Source organism: Lonchura striata, chromosome 16 (genome assembly GCF_046129695.1).
Source record: "Lonchura striata isolate bLonStr1 chromosome 16, bLonStr1.mat, whole genome shotgun sequence".
Taxonomy (NCBI): domain Eukaryota; kingdom Metazoa; phylum Chordata; class Aves; order Passeriformes; family Estrildidae; genus Lonchura; species Lonchura striata.
Genome location: NC_134618.1, coordinates 7911946 through 7929298, shown reverse-complemented (window position 1 = coordinate 7929298; position 17353 = coordinate 7911946). Strand labels below are relative to the sequence as shown.

Sequence of the window (17353 nt, the reverse complement as noted above, 5' to 3'; positions counted from 1 at the left end):
GTAAAAATAAACAAATCTCACTTTGATGTTTTGAAAAATAGAAGTCTTGAAGCCAGTGCCAGATTTATACTATTAACATTTTGAAAGATTAATTCTGATTTACTTGAATAAATAACTTTATGATTTAACTTGAGCAGGAGAGGCAAAAAACCCTTGCCACGAGTGCAGTACACAGCAGAAAGTTCAAGTGGAGGCGGGTGCACGGGGCTCCTACAGACTGGAGCTGGGCCATGAGTTTCACTGTGTGCAGGCTCCCACCTACAGCCACCAGGTGGGTGCTGAGCCAAGCACCCTGTGTGCTGGGCACCCCTGTGTCACCTGTGCTCAGGGCTCCCAACATGAGAAAAGAGTTCACAGCAAAAAGGCAATTCCCTCTTCTTTAGGTTCACCTGAAACATGAAGTAACTGCATCTTGGATTTCCTCCCAGATTGAAGTGAACTATGGGAAACATTGGGATGAAATAAACAACAAGAAGAAACTGCTGATCAGCCAAGTCTTTAAGAACAGTTCCAGTTCATCTGTAGTCAGCTATTTCATGGAGGTAATAGTGATGGTTGAAAAGTAAGACCTTCACTTAAAATATTTAACACAGACTAAAAATATTTTTTTTTAATTACAACCTTTTTTTGTAAATATGGTATGTACTAATAATATAAGACAAGTACTCAGACCTAATAATTTTGTCTAGGTGAGGTCTTAGCTCAGAGACACTGAGATCTCTGACATTTGCTAGATGATAAATTTTGCAAATACTGGAGAAGTTAAGGTGTAATTTGCTGTGAGGTTTTTGCATTGTTAACTCATATAAAATGGTTGTAGAAATTTGTGAAAGCTGCTTTGCTGACACAATGTGGAAGGAGGGCACAGGTTATAACAACTCAGAATATTACAGCGTTTTTCTTTTTGAATCTCGTGTAGCTGTAACAAATGCATATTAAAGAAACCTCAGTCTATAATTGGTGAGCATGCATGAGAATCTCTAAGAGTGAATGACAAATGTGCAAAGGCAGAAGCCGTGACCTTCCTGCTTCTGTGTGTGTGAGTAAATTATACAGCCCTGAAAATGAGATCTTGTTTTTATTTAAATTTGCTTCACTTATTTTCCAGTTTACCATGCAAGTCCTGGAAAAACAGGTGAATTATAGAACCCAGCTGCAGCACTTGCACACCTCTCAGGTGTATTTGCAGAGCAGCACCAACTTTGAGGTGCAGTATAATGACCATGTACCATTTGTGGCTAGGCTGCAGTGGAAGGATGCATCCAGAAATGGCCTGAAGAAGTGGGAAGGTGAAGTACCAGAAACCATTTCCAGTCTGTGATTAGAAAAGCAGGCATTGGAAGCTGCTGCCAGGTTTTTCTGAGCAGTTCTGTGTGAGTGCAATAGAATGATAAAGTTGTTTGTTGGAAGAGAAAGACCCTGGAGGTTGTCCAGCCCAGATTCCTGCTCCAGTCAGATCTATTTCTAGCAGTAGATCACATCTGTTATGGCTTTGTCTAGCTGAGTTTTTGAAATCTCAACCTATCACAGCCTGGCTGGCTGGCCTCTTCCAGCATATCCATTTACACTAGTGAAGGACATGAATTTCATTTTATACAACCCAGAGATTTTAGCAATTGGAAGAGAAAAGATTGATACTAGCATTTTAGCTTTATTCTGGAACACATGGACCTTTTCAGCTTTATGTGGACTTATAATCTAGGTAGTTTTAAATCTCCTGTTTCTGTCAGCTTTAATATATGTCCCTTGCAGGTGGGTTCAATATAGCCACCCCATGGCTCTATCTGTACACAGCTCACAAACTGCACCAGCCTCAGTATTCTACTTATTTACTGACATCCCAGCTGACAGCTGGAAAAGCCCTCTCCATTAAAGATCTTGTACTGGAACTATTCTATAAAGACCAAGGCAATGAGAAGGAAGGAAAAGTTCACATTTACACACCAGCTACTACATACCTTCAGGTTGGTGTCATGGTGCTTTGCAGAGTGTATGGCTTTGGGGACAGGGCTCTGTGCTATGCAGTAGAGTTTTAAAACTGATTTAATATAGTTGCTGTTCATTAGGCAATGTGGTAGACTTCTGTCACTATGCATTTTGACTTATGTTTATGATTAAGATGTTCCTTTATCAGCTTTTCTTCCTTAGGTCACTACTGCTTCAGGCACAGCCATGGAGGAATGTAAGAAATACTCTTGAATGAGAAGAAAGTGTTCATCAACTCTTTAGCTTTTTGTCTCTCCCTTTTTTGGAGGAGATAAAATAAACTTTGAACTCTGTATGGTGATTTGGAATATTTTGATAATGGAAAAGATGGCACACGTTTCTAATAGTTATTGTAAATTATCATTCTGTTACCTCTGTGCTGTGCTATTGCACAATGGAATGTTGTCTGTCCTGGCTCAGCCTAAATGTCTTTGTTTTTCAGGCATCCACAGTTAATCATTTTGGGAGGAATGTTCTGCACAGCTATAGTGAGATGATCTCTCTGTGGAATCAGCTTGTGAAGAATGAGATTCATTTGGAGAATAACGAACAAGCCAAACTTCTCTGCTTTAAGATAAAGAGTACAAAACAGGAATTTAACTTCACAGCCAGCTATCAAAATCTCCCAACGGTGAGAAAGAAAAACAAAAGCATTTTTTTGACTCAGAACTCTCTTCCTGAAAGATGTTATTGCTAGTGTTGAAACTTAAACCCTTCCAGTACTGCATCTATTTCTGTCTGTTTTGACAGGCTGCAGTGTAAATCTAGGTTCAAAAAGAAAACATAAACTTGTGTGGCATAGTTTGGAGTACTTCTCATCTATTAGGGAGCCCAGACAGTCAGGGAGGAGAGGGTGAAGAGAGACAGCATAACTAGAAAGAGAACTGGAGATGTGGTTACTCACAGCTTGATGAGGATGTATGAGAGGTGTAGAAGATTATACTCTCCTGGAGAGTCAGACTCTCTTACCTGCTAGTGAGCATGGTGACAACCCATGTTTATATGCTATTTTAATCTCTACATCACTTCCAGTCTTAAGATAACTTTTGCTTTGCTTTGATGTCTGTGGCACAGGAAGGGTAATCAGCAGTTTCTCCTCTAAAGAGGTGTTTTGATGAGTTACTTTGGTCCATTCACACCTTGCAGGAAGTCTTAAAAAGTGTTTTTCTAAACATAGCTTTGAATATGCTTTTTCCATGCTTTGAAAATCCAGTTTGGTCTTTTATGTACCAGAGCTTGCTTATGTTGCAAGTAGATGACACTCAAATGATACATTAAGGAGCATTTGTCTTCTGCTGGAGTCAGTTTTCTACTGATGGCACTTTTAATCCTCTTGAGAAATTAATGGAGATCTGGATTTAAACTGCAGCAGGAATGGTTTGTCTGTGAAGTGACAGCCTTGCTGCAGCCTGTTGAACAACATGGTTTCCTTATTGAGGTCCCTGAATATAAATGCAGTAAATCTGATGAAATTGTCCTTTCCTGTTCTGGTCTCATGATCTGAGTGCAGCCTAAGAAGACAAACTTTTCTGTGAAGATTGTGTGGAGAGATTATAAAAGTCTGCCTGTTATACTGCACTGTGAAGGTCAAATAAAAGAGCTGAGGAAGGAGAAGATGCTGTATCAAAAACGTGCAACCCTCTATTTCAGGTTTAGTATTCTTATTTCTATCTTTTAGAAATGTTTTGGCCTAAATTTAATGTGCGTCTTGGTGCTCTTAGGAAATGTTCTGGGCTTTTCAAAGTGAGAGTGCCACATGCACAAAGTCTGTTCTTTGTCCCATCTGGTTCCCTGAAATTGCTCAAGTATGGCAGCTTCATGGGTTGGTTATTTGCATCCATTAGGTTTTGGCCTCTTTGTTGAAATGATGGTGAACAAAGCTGTCAAAGGCAACAGACCATGTGTGCTGTGACATGTTTACTGGCAAGTCAGCCAGGCATATAGCCTTCTTTCCTGAAAATAGCAGGATTTATGGTGTGTCCAAACGTGTATGTGGTGAGAAGTTCCAAAATCCAGATCTGATTATCTGTGCCATCCTCTGTGCTTTTTCCTAGTCCTTAGGCATTATACAGCCATTCTAAAGCCAGAGGTATCCTCTTAAAGCATGTAACAAATGGTCTTGTTTAGATTTTGGAATACATTTCCATTTTCTGGTGAGAATGAGTACACTGCTCCTACATATTGGCTGTCCCTGAAATTTCTCTCTTCATTATCCATTACTAAAGCCTGCCTGAAGGCCTCAATAAAAATGTATGTTCAGATTAGTGACATCTGGATCTCTTCTAGGCAAATCTCATCTTTCTTAAGGCACAGCAGGATCAACAGGCATGCACAGGAGTGCTGCCTTAGGAGCCACTGTGCATCTTTGAGATAACTAAAACACTGGAAGGTGTCTTTTCAGTAGAAAAATATGTAAATGAAGAGCTGTACCAGATATTCTAACATGTATAAATGCTGTCCAGTGTCTGCTTATAAAGGTTCATGCATGCTTCCAAGAGGTCTGACTAAGTAAATGTGCAGAAATATTTAATAAAGTCCATAAAACATTACACTGAAGTAGTAAACTACTCCTGGAGCTGTGTAGTGATGAACATCTGTTGCACAGGATTCTTGGCATGTAGATACTGTTTCTACACAAAACATAAAATGTGGATAGGTGAGATTTTCAAAACTGCCAGGAGCTATTGGACACTCCCTATTTGAAATGAAGTCTTGGCCATGCAGGTATAGAAGGTGTATGTGCTGGTTATGCGTGTCAGAACTTTAGAGCAGCACCTTCTCCCATGCCCTTCCAGGCATTTACCAAATTCAGGATGGAAACTCTATCAAAATTCAGGTTAGTGTGTGAAGTTTGTACGAAGTTGTCATTATGCTCTATAGTTTCTTAAATGTCCAATCCCATGTGTTTTGCTTCTGTACCTGACACCCTGGTGGTAACTGATAATTTTGGAGTTCAGGTGAACTCTGCATGATTTCATGTTGTATTTGTCTATTAAGATCTTTTACACTATGTTTATTTCTTGTTTTTTTCCAGGCATCCTTTTAAAGTACCTTTTCTGCAGAGCTTTCTTCTGCAGGAGACATTTACTGTTGACAAAAAGCAAAAGCACTATTTAATGGAAACAAAAGTTTTGATAAATGGGGTGGAGGAAACTGTTCAGACTCTTATACTTGGTTACCAACCTGAAAACCCCTATGTAAGTTATCCAAGCACTCCCTTTAGTCTGATATACCGGAACAACCTGCAAATGAGTGGTTTACTGCATATTACTTACGTTTGTTGCATTTTCCCTCAAACTTCTTTTTAGATTTGTGCTGGCTTAACTCATCCTTATAACTACAGGACATTTCCCAAAGATGTTGAAATGTGTATTTTAACTCTAAGTCATCAAAATGTGAGTAAATTTCCCATTAGGTTCAGTTAGGAGACATTAATCACCCTTTTTATTTACACTTAATTGTCTTTTCAGACCTCACTTGCTATAGGTCTTTCGTTTCTTGCTACATAGCTGCTGCAACTAAAATGTTCAGAGGGTGATTATGTCCTTGGTACCTCCTTAATTTTGTATAATAATATGTGTAGTAATCTATGATAAGAATACTTAATATATTTTTTAGAATGTCATTATGCATGAGGATTATTAATAAAACAAGTACTGGGATGGAATGGATCCACCCTTATCTGGCTGTGTCTATTATCCCTCTTACCAAATGTACTTATTTTTTCTCATTTTCTTTTCTTCTATTTTCCTCATTTTCTTCCTCATTTTTCTTCTTCCTAATTTTTCATTTGGTGCCAAAACATAATAGATAGAAACTCTTTCATTTTTCGTGGTGTGTAGGGATGACTTCTCTGGTCTTTCATTATACACAGGGTTAATACTCAGTGCACTTTGCTTACTCCCTTTCTTAACACACAGGTGAAGCATGAGCTTGAGACTGTGTTAAAGGTGAATAAGGAAGATGTTTTCAGTTTTCTAGGGAGGTATCAGGACAAATCCAGTGGGGCAGATTTTAGACATCTTTTACACATGGATGTGACACACTCATTCCAGGTAGTGATGAGTTTAATTTTTGGTATTTTTTATGTCTTGCTGACTGTTTTACTGCGTTGTCTTTAGAATTATAATTGCTTGATGCCAGTAAACATCCTAATCCAATCAAGTCCTGGCTCTGACAAATAACTATAGGTATCTCAGCAGGTTCAGTTATGTATCAATAATTTGTGTCAATAATACTTTGTAAGGGACATGTTGACCTTTTTTTTCATGCTTTTTTACTGCTTTCAATATATTTTTCAGTATCTTGGGATAAAACTGGTAAAATTTGATACACACATTTGCATATATGCATCACCAACCTCATGCTAGAAGTTCAGACATTAAATCACATGAGGCAACTGGGGGGAATGCAATCTTTTATTCTGATACTTTACTTTGTCAAATAGCTTGAGTTTCCACAAGCAATGGGCCTAAGTGGGGAGCTGTTCTCCAGGCAGACTAAACTGGAACACTTTGACTGCGGTGCGAGTGTAAAAGTCATCATTAACAAGAACACGTCTTCACAGGTCAGTCCTGGTCATTACAGTCTTGTTGCTTGAACTTGAAGATTTTGAAGTTTACTATTTTGCAATTACTATACTAGAGAGTTGTAAATTGTTAGGGAAACAGTTAACTTTTCATGGTTAAACTTTTCATGGTTTGTTCTGGCTAGATAGCTACATGGGGTTGGAATAGTTGGCTTGTATTTTGGTTGAAATTCAGAAAACTCTTAAAGTCTACTTTAATTGTACTTAAAATTCAATGTTGTTCACATTTTGTTGTGATAGGGTTGGGATAAAGACAGGGAGATCACTTACCCATTACTTACACAGACAAAACAGACACAATTTGGGCAATATTAATTTAATTTATTGCCAAATAAAATTAGTTAAATGATGAGAAACAAAGATGAGAACTAAAAACTCCTTTCTCCCTTTACTCCCCTCTATGCTTTCGTCCAGTCCCAACTTGTTGTCTGAGTCTCATTGCTCAAACTGAAGTTTCAGTATTGTGTAATATAATCTGAGGTCCTTAATGTCCTCCTCTCCTTTTTTCTGTGTGCAGGCCCAGGCAGCCCTGAAGAGTTATGGTGAAAATAATGTCAATGGCTCCCTTCACCTTCATTCCAATGGAAAGGAAATGCTGATGCTGGAGGTTGATATGAACAATGAAAAGAGGAGGAATGCCAGAATTGTTGAACTGAGGGCTTTTCTCCATCAGACTGTCCTGACAAATCCAGAATCAGTACAGTTCCAGCTCATGGGCAAAATATTTCCATCAAGGTAGAGAAATCAGAATGTTGGTTAATTGAGGAACTGAAGAGTATTCTGGGATACAAATTTAAATGTAACTACTTTCCTATGGCTGCAGCAAGACCACTGAGTAAATGCCAGTTCATGTGTTATCCCTATTATTGAAGTACTTTTGCCCCTTATGTTTCATAAGTTCAAATAAGTTGTGTTAATGTCTTCTAGCTGCTTTCAAAGGACTTTCTTATAGAGAACTTTGAGTGAAGATATAGTACAAGTTATGCCAGTGGAAAAGGGCACTTGCCAGTGTTTCTAATAAAGGTTTTAAAGTATTGGAGAAAGCTCTGAGGTGGGAAATAGAAGTTTAGCCCTCCAAGTTTCAGCTGATTTTTCAAATTTCACAAATACAAAAGTACGCAATGAAGAATTCTGCAAAGGTCCCAGCGTTTGCCAATTGGATGGGATAAGGAGAATGAGGAAATAAGAGTTAAAGAAATCAGAAGTTACATCAATTCAGATGAAGCACATTAGATTTACTAGTAACACTAAAAATAAGATAAACTATTCCAAGAAGGGTATTTCACATGGTTCTGCAGTATGCTTGCAATTCTAGGCTTCCAACAGTGCATTAATTTGTTTAAATACCAGGGTAAGCCATAAGAGAACAATTTGTTGCAGTTCACAGGAAAGAAACAGAACACTTAAAATTTTTGGATCGACAATTTTTTTAGGGTTTGTTTTACAGGGAGGATACAAACAAAAATAAACTGTAAAATGTTTCTGGAGAATAGCTAAAAGGATGCAGTCTGTACAGACTTCAGCTGCTGACTGAGGGAATAAACCTTACTTCCTTGAACTGTGTAGTTTTGTTCTTCCCATGGAGTGGACTTTCACTGAGGTTTTACTTGCATCAGTCTTTCAACAGGGTTCCAGTTTCTAGGAGGGATATCTAACACTATGAAGACTGGAGTGATTGCCTCACTTTTAGGTATTTTGTGTAGTATACTTCAGGCTAGAAAGTCAGATAGTTCAATGGATAGTTTGTTGAAGGCCATGTGAAAATTGTGTCTCAGTCTTATACTTAACAACACAAAATTTTGTTGCTCCAGCAGGTTTCCCTAAAAAGCTGTGCTGTGTTTTTCCAACACAGTTCAATTCAGGGCCAAAATGCAAAGAAATATTGCTACTTCATTTGCCAAACTCAAATAATGGTGACATTAATAATTATTTTTTAAACTGAATTCTCAAATTCTGCTTTTAAATCAGCACCAAAGATATTTCATATTGTGACAGAGAAGGTTTAGTTTCCAACTCAAAGTCTCTCCAGCTCTTTTAGGAACCATAACAAAAGCATTCAAGAAATTTAAAGAAAAATTAGTCTGCCAATCTGTGTGCAGCTTTATTGAGGAATTTATAAACATCTGGTAAATAGCGTGTGCTGACTGCAAGGCATCTGATTGCCTGATTCAAAACACTGGAATGAGTGTCCAGAAAGTCTGTGGGGTCTCCATACTTGAGGATACTCCAAACCTGACCACATACACTCCTGAGCACCCTGCTCTCATTGATTATGCTTTGAGTGAGGAGGGGTGTCTTGAAAATCCTGAATCAACCATAAAAATATCTTACTAACAATTTTTATGTCTGTCTTTTTAGACTTCTGTTGTCTTCTGACTTGAAGCTTAATGAAAATAGGCTTCACATGGATTTCATGGGAGCCAGGGAGCAGAAAGTTGGTTTTGTTTTGTCCCTAAATGGAAGAGTCCAACACACTTTTACTGGATTAAAAGCCATACCTCATCTCCTTTCTCTGGATGGATTACTGAAGTGCAAAAACAACGTTCACGATGGTACTCTGTTCCTTTGTGTTTTGTTCTAACCTGCAGCTATCCAAGGACGCTGCTTAATTTTAATGTAATCCTTCCTGAGCTGCACAATGTATTCAGCCCTGGGGCCCCCAACAGTAGAGCAATGTGTACCTGCTGGAGCAAGTCTAGGGCAGACCACAGAGATGATCAGAGGGCTGGAGTCCCTCTGCTCTGGAGCCAGGCTGGGAGAGTTGGGGTTGTCAGCCTGGAGAAGAAAAGGCTCCAGGGAGACCTTAGAGCCTTTCCAGTACCTAAAGGGGCTTCAAGAGAGCTGGAGAAGCATTTTGGACAAGGGGGAATGTCTTCAAACTGACAGAGGCAGGTGTAGATTGGATATTAGGAAGAAATTCTTGTGAGGGTGATCAGACAATGGAACAGGTTGCCCTGAGAAGCTGTGGATGCCCCATCCCTGGAAATGTTCAAGGCCAGGCTGGACAGGGCTTTGAACAGCTTGGGACAGGGGAAAAAGTGTCCCTGCCCATGGCAGAGAGGTTGGAACAAGATGGGCTTTAAGGTCTTTTCTAGCCTGAACCATTCTGTGATTCTGTATAATGCAGAGCAGAGTACTTAGCAGGCAAAATGAACCATGGGTCATTGGGTTGAGAGTATTTTTCAGTGAACAAACAATTTTTCATGTTTTCATAGATTAAAGGAAACAGTGGGTGGCCTCTTTCCTCTTCTGAAATGTAGGGGCTGACTTGAGACTCCTAGTCCTTTGAATGGCTCCATGGGTGGAGTAAGTCACTGCAGAGCTCTGGAGGGATTGTTTAGCCTGCAATTACACAAGTAGTAACTCACAAGCCACCTGTAAATTTTACTTCAGAGGGAGTGCAGTATAGTACAAGGCCTAAGGGCACAAGAAGCTTGATGAATAAAAAGGAACAGCTGCCAGAAATACTATTATGTAATTTATTTTAAACACAGACACTCACTAGTAGAGAAACCCTCAACACTGAACTGCTTTGCTCTCTAGATTAGGCAAAATTATCTAGTAATAAATGGAAATGTTTCTAATTCCTCCTGGTATTAAAGTAATGGTTAATTTATACATTACTTCTAAAACTGTGGCTATTTCTGTCCCAAGAATGTCTCTCCACAGTAATAATTTCTGCCTGTTACAGGTAACATCAGTGTGATGGTCAACAAAAGACTGTATGGACTGCATGTCAGGAACAGGAATGTGTTTGGGAATACCACTGTGCACAATATCACTGTTGCCATCGTTCAGAATGGCAGTCAGGCAATCCCAGGGGAGGCAAGACTGAAAGGACACCTGGAACTGAGTAAAGAGAAGAAAGTGGGGCTAGTTAGCTTCCAGGTGGATGAGAAGGCTCTTTCTGTAGATTTTTTCAATATCATGGATAATGGGCACGGCAAAGTCAGTGGGACTTTCACACATAATGTCGACTTTTTAAAAAATGCAGGTAGGAAGAAAATCTGACTTGATGATATGATCTAACAAGGTGAATTTATCTAAATGACTGCTGACCATTGGAAACAGATGAGCTGGGTTTGCTCACACCAGAACAAAATGTGTGCTAAACCTAGCAGCATTCTTTTTAATATTGTTGAGAAAATACCATAAAATGGACACAGAAATAGTTCAAAGACTTTTGAAATACTTCAGAGTAAATTATTTCTCTCTTGTACAACTGTGCTCTTGCACAGCATCTAAGCTGACCAGTTCCTCTAAGTATAGTTTATGCCAAGTGTTGTTTCCTAAGCAAAGCCATGGATTTTCATTGAACTGGAGTTATCAGTAATTTTGCATGGATTCTTTTGGACAGAATAAATATTTTCTGAATCTTGTTAACAGCTAACTACTGGAGTTGGAAACAATACCAATTGGTAAATATCCTTTATTATGAAAAGGAAAGTTCTTAATTTCCAAAGTGTATGCCACATTTTAATTTAGCGGTCCCTTTTCAATATGATTTTCACCTGGTAGGTAATGTCTTTCTATAAATATCAGTGAAGTGATCACACTTTATAAAGGTGTGTCTTTTCTTATGAAAAGTTACAGAAGGCTGCTTTTGATCTGCAATGCATTTTTGTAGGCTGTAATGATAATCCAGAAGTGCTGTGTTGATTTTACTTCCTTCCCTGTCAATAGGGTTGCCTTTGGATGGCATTCTTAGTGCCACACGTGAGCATGGCACAGGAAATCACACCATTGCCATAGCCCTGCAGAGTGGCAGTGAGAAGATTGTTGCTGTGTTCGAGGGGCACAGACTGGCCACAGAGCCTCCAACATTCCAGCTATCTGTGAGCTTAAAGCACAACATCTCAAAGATAAAGAAACATGGGTTCCCTTTTGTTTTAGAAGCTGCTGGCTATTATGAGGTAAGAAGAGTTCTGCCTGTGAAAGTTTGATTTCTGGTAGGACAATTTGTGTATATATAATAATTCTAGGCTTTTCTTGTGTACTGTATATATTTATTTTAGAAGCTGCTTTTTGAGATGTACTAAATTACTGAGTGAAGGAAAGTTGTTGTCTGGCTCCTTGTCATACTGTGAAGCTGTCATCTAAGCTCTTGGAGCTGAATCTAGACTAAATGAGATGCTACATTCAGTACTCATTTAAGTGAAGTGCTTTGCTCTGTATGAACATATGTCTTGTCCAATTTTGTCTTTCCCCTATAAATGGGAAGTGGACCAGCAGGCCTAAGGCTTGCATCTAGTATTGGATTTAACTGGTCCTGGTGTCATCTTCTGGATGGCTGCTAAAGAGCAGAACAGTGTTTAGCATGGCTTTCCCTTTGGAAATTCCTACCCACAGAAGCATTATGGACCATATTCCTTGTATGATGTTGCTTGGCTGCAGTTCTCTCTATCTGCATTTCTGCTATAGATCCGTGAACTTTACAGCTCTTTTGCATCACAGATTATCTTTTCATAAAAGAAGGCTTCAAATACTTTGCTATTTCAGACATCCACTGCAAAACTCAAGTCACTCACATGCTTACATTTGGGTGGCTTCAACAGCTGTGGTAGGGTGAGAGACAGAGGTGTGCAGAGAACGAATTCTAAACAGTTCCTTTGCCTTGCTTTTTAGTAGTTGCAGTGCTTTAATTGTTTGTGCCTGAGGGCTCAGGGTACTTGAATGCTCAGGGTACTTGAATGCTCTCAATATGTTTTGGAGCCAGAAGGAATTATTGATACACTGCATTTAGAAGGTCTGGCATAACACTATAATGTCTATTTGAAATGCCTTGATGAATTTGCACTTTTATTTTACCAGTGCTGCCACCCTGACACAGGCTGTGATGTTTAAGCACAGTGCAACACACTCTGCCATTCCCAGTTGTTGCTGGGATGCTGTTGTTTGTTTGTTTCCATGATTTGGTTTCTTTTGTGCATAGAATTTCTCCAAAAAGATTGCTGCAGGGATAACAACCACAGTGGAGACAGAGCAGCTCAAGATTGAAATAGAGAAGAAAACCACTGGCACTGCTATGGAAGTTTCTTTTTTACTTCGCCATAATGTGGGAGGACTGATGGACATTGTTCCACATGTACTAGAGGTTTGCAGAAATCCTGTCATATATTGTAATGTATTCAGTGCAGTAAACACTAAACTGTTGATCTTTTCGAAATGGATGTTAAAATCTCTGTTTTAATTAAATCTATGTTTTGGTGCCTTCATCTATTTGATCCTTAAAGCAGCCCTGTAACTTGCTCCCTTGAATTTTAGTCTTCCCTGGTTTTCTTCATTCTCTGAATGTGCTTTATTGACAACATCAACAGGTTGCTTGCAGTGGAGAATCTACTAACAAACAGCTTTCTGGCCATTGCAATGGTGCAATTGCATTTCATCATTTTGAGGTACTCACTTCATTTATAAACTTTGCTCTAAACAGCATAGTGTCTTAACTACTATGGAGGGAATCTGAGTACTGGCAGTGTTGGACATGTAGAGATTGGATTTCAGCTTGCTGGAAGCTTTGTGTGCACTTTCAAATATTTTCATTAATTATTGGTTTGGGTTTTCTTCCTGTTATTTCTATTGTGGAACTCCAAAATAAAGATTTGAGTCCATCTCTCCATTTGTTTTGGCATTTATAATTATGTGGGATGAATACAAAATTGTGTAGGGAACAGTTCTCTTCTACTAATATGAGCTTTTAAAAACAGTATGTGACCTGACAGGAAAGCAAACTTGACAGTTTTCTGTAATTTTTCAGACTCCAGCAAGAGTTTCACTGAATGGGTCAATATTTACCAGCAACTTTACTGTCATCCTCTTTGGACATGTTTCTTTTCATGATATATTTGCCTGCCTGCAACTCTACGCCACCAGTAACATCCATCCTCATTTAGAAATCAACTTCCAGCATTCTTTGCCTTTACTTCATTCTCTGGGAATTGCCAGAGAGAACCAACTGAAGGTGTCAGCCATGAGAAGTGACAAGTACAAGGGCATCCTTGGTATTGTCCTTGGGCCTTGCACTTTGGAAGCTGATGGGGAAGTGAGCCTGGCAAGCAATGAGACAGGATGGGTACTTGCTTTTAGAAACAAGTGTGTCAGTCTAGAGGTAAGCCCAGATTGTTTTCTGCATGCCCTTCCAGTCTTTGTACTTCAGATCACTGAGTCACAGAAAACTGTCTCCTGGCACATTTATGAATAGGCCAAATTTGGTCATTAAAGTTCTGACAGAGCAATGAGTCAGAGCACTTGCAGGGGGAAGTGATAATCTGGAGTAATACAATAGCAGTGTTACTGCTATTGCCATAAAAATGTTGTTTAATAATAGTTTATTAATTAAAATAAAATTTTATCCTAAAATCTAGTGAAAAGCATGTCCTTTCAGTTTGGAATTGTGGAAGTTAAGATTTTTTTCTTCTACATTAGTTGTGAAAAAATTATTCAAGGATTTATTCTTCTTCCCCCCCCCCCCATTTTTTTTCATCTTTTTCACAGAGAAATTTCTGATTTCTCTATGAAATAAGATGTCTTGTATGGTCCTTTCCAAATGCAGATTGTTTCAGAAAGAAGGAATACTTTCTCATGAATTAGGAACAAATGAGGAAGACAGTTGCTTTGCCTTGTGTGTTCTAAACTGTATAATCTTTTCTGTTGCAGAGGATGGGATTGCCTCGTGCTGCAGCCTTGGGGGGCTCATTTCAACAGAACATCTGCAATGTGGGCTTGTTAATGAACCTGCAGTGTGATGGCAGAGCAGTCGATGTGCAGATAGACACCTCCTGTCAGCATGAATATACACTCCAAGGGATGCTCAGGCATTCATTTCCCTGGCTCAGCCAGCTTGGGCTGCCTTTTGAAAACTCAGTCCTGTTCTCTGCAGCCACAGACTCCACCACAGAGGTCATTCTCCTGTTGCAGGCTGGCAGATGCAGACTGAAGGCTAGAGGGGATCTCTGTGTTCAGAATAAAGCTGACTGGACACTGGAAACAGAAACAGAATGTCAGCTTCTGCAGGTAGCTCTGGGAAGCTTTTAAAGAGAGTTTGGGGATCAAATGAAGGGCTTGTGGGTTTTAGCTAAAATGACAGTGCTGAAGTGTTGGGAAGGCACTCTAAAGGCACGCCTGTCTCACAACATTTGGCAAAGGCAGTGTCTCACACATCCTGTTCCCAGGTGCTCTCTGAGACTGAGATCAGTTCAGCCTTTGCTGACTGTTGCCTTCTCAGGCCGACAGTGCCCTCTAAGGCTGAACAGCAATATTAGCCTGAACTCTGTCAGAAATATATTCCCTGGTCTCTGAGAATTACACCAAAAGAGAACTTCCTTGTTTTTTCCAGTTAGTCTTACTGACTAAATTGGAAAGAATGACTATTGCAAAATCAGGGTTTTTTTCCTAGATATTCATAGGAATTTATATTTTGCTTTCAGATCCTCAAACTGAGTAACTTCCTCAACTACAAAGTGGCAACATAAAAATGACAGGAAAGTTGTGAAAAGGGAATTAAAACCCCTTAAAGTATTAAAAATAGTAGAATTTTCAGTGTTTTTAGAAATTCTTTGACAGAACGGGAAGAAACCTTTCATTTGGGATGATGCACAAGACAAGTAGGAAGTTTAATTATTAAAAAAACAAACCTTCTACAGTCAGATGCAAGGATGTCTGTTAGGCCTATGATTTTTGTACATTAATTTGTTTGAAAACTGAGATTGGTGTGGTCTGGACGAAGTATAGAATGTTTAGTAAACTTTGCCAATCTGAAGAAACAGGTATTTTATATTTTTTGTAAATATTAAACTTCATAAAGATGCAGAAGTTGTGAATTCTTCAGGAGAACCCTTAAATCTTGCATCAGGTCCTATTCAGGAAAAATCACCTTTCTTGTTGAGAGGGAGAAAAATGTCAACTTGGAGATTGTAGGTTTTGTCTCTGATATTGTATATAATACACACTTGTCTTAAAGTGTTTGTAATATTCCAAAGGATTTTTTTATTTAAATCTTGATAGGATTTCAGTTTCCCAACTCAGTCACGGCTCACAGGATCCATTCAGAAAGACAAATGCCAGGCAGAGTTGCTCTCTGTCCTGGAAACAGAAGGCAAAACTGCCCATCTTGAAGTGAGAGCAGAGTGCAAGGCAAAGATGGCTCTGCAAATTCAATTCAGGCATGACCTCCCCCAGCTGAAGGAAATCCCAAGGGAAAATGAGCTGTCCATCAGTGCACGGAAACACTTAAAGTATCTTCTTGGAGTTGGAATGAAACTGGGTGCCTGTGAACTTCAGATGAATGGGGACTTTGACCCTGAAAAGAACCTGCAGTGGAAAATGATTATAGAAAACAAATGCCAAACAATTCAGGTATGGAAAATAATTTTCTCCTTTAATGTTGAATTTATACATCTAAGCTAGGACCTTTGTACTTGCAAAAGTCAAAAGACAATAACTAAGTGTTTCAAAGAGGTTGCAGAGAAATAAGAAAAGCATTCTCTTTAAATGCTGTATCTTACTTCTGGAGCCAGTTATTCCCTGTATTTTCATATGGCATACTCCAAATTTTCTCTTAATCAGTACCTGCAGATAATGGACTTGCTTGTACTAGCTCCAGTGTGTTTTCTAAAACATGGTTGAAAATTCTGCAGGTTTTTTCTGTTCAGAAATAATGATTATTCAAAGTTGTCTTTAGCTTTATAAGCGATTACAGTTTCTCAGCAGTTTGAGAGACAAACTGCAACAGTTTAAAAATATATGAAGTAAATAGATAATCTTCAGGTCAGAAAATTCAGTGTATGGAAAGTTTGAGAGACATGTTATCACATTATGATCTGTGAGTTCAATATGCAAGTCAGGGCAAATCTGAATATACAAAGATGAGACTCACTTGCCCTTTTCCAAAAACAGAACTGCCATAATAAACTTATGTATACTGTCTGGTTTAACTGAATTTATGGATGCTTCAGGCCACTGGGACAATGTCAAGCATAGAATATAAATTAACTTTCCATTTAGGCAGGAAGAGCTACCACATTGTCCAGTGTTCTATTTATGCTGACTCATTTGTCAATAATAATCAGACATATTCAAAACAAAAAAAACAGCATTTATAAAATGTATTAAAAAACTCTCAAGATTTCTGAAACATCCTGTGCCTATGCTGCCTGATATACTTGATTTCACAGCTAGGTGATTAAAGTTGCTATTAGGAATTAAGTTTCAGAGGGAAAATGTATTTGTGGTTAAGTGCAAAAGTGGTGATTTTTAATTTTTTTTCTTTCTTTTACAGGCTCTTGGAGCACCAATGAAAATTGATGGCTCGGGCTATCTTTTGATGGATAAGATGAACCTAGATTCACAGACATTGATCACAGTTGATGAAAGTAAATTCCGAGGACTCTTTATACTAAAAGTCACTGATGTGAGTACCCTGCAGACTGTTGGAGTGTGTGAACAAGGTACTGAGTAATGTATTCTAACCTATGTTATTTGGAACAAATAGTCAAGCTTAAGTAATAAATGCCAGAATAAAAATTAAATAATAAAATCTTTGAAAATCTGGCACCTTCAATGTGCAGTAACTGATGTATAGGATAATAGGATATAGGCTCTGGCACTTCCTGAATAATTTCCTTGCTATGCTCTTTATATGTGAATGTTTGTTGTTTGTATTCTACAGTTCTTTACATCACTGTGATTTACCCTGCAAAATAATAAGCAATGATTAATTGAGACACTGCTGTTTGTTTATTCAGTGAGACAGCAACACTGGGAAGGCTGTGAATCTCTTGTTTT

The 17353-nt window shown here is 38.7% G+C and overlaps 1 protein-coding gene and 1 long non-coding RNA gene across 2 annotated transcripts in view; both read left to right on the top strand.

The window, feature by feature from the left end:
* Window positions 1-17353, top strand: part of LOC110474526 (uncharacterized) — a 72414-nt gene that overhangs the window by 27950 nt on the left and 27111 nt on the right. The window contains exons 26-39 of the mRNA XM_077786946.1: window positions 138-271; window positions 384-542; window positions 1109-1289; window positions 1753-1964; window positions 2429-2617; window positions 3497-3636; window positions 5021-5183; window positions 5295-5381; window positions 7092-7309; window positions 10315-10568; window positions 11258-11487; window positions 12507-12591; window positions 15687-15925; window positions 16848-16979. Of these exons, the coding sequence (XP_077643072.1) occupies window positions 138-271; window positions 384-542; window positions 1109-1289; window positions 1753-1964; window positions 2429-2617; window positions 3497-3636; window positions 5021-5183; window positions 5295-5381; window positions 7092-7309; window positions 10315-10568; window positions 11258-11487; window positions 12507-12591; window positions 15687-15925; window positions 16848-16979 (2423 nt within the window). The remainder of the gene's footprint in view (window positions 1-137; window positions 272-383; window positions 543-1108; window positions 1290-1752; window positions 1965-2428; window positions 2618-3496; window positions 3637-5020; window positions 5184-5294; window positions 5382-7091; window positions 7310-10314; window positions 10569-11257; window positions 11488-12506; window positions 12592-15686; window positions 15926-16847; window positions 16980-17353) is intronic.
* Window positions 12595-13367, top strand: LOC110474523 (uncharacterized). The gene is made up of 3 exons (XR_002466089.1): window positions 12595-12668; window positions 12892-12969; window positions 13329-13367. It is a non-coding gene; the product is annotated as an uncharacterized LOC110474523 (long non-coding RNA).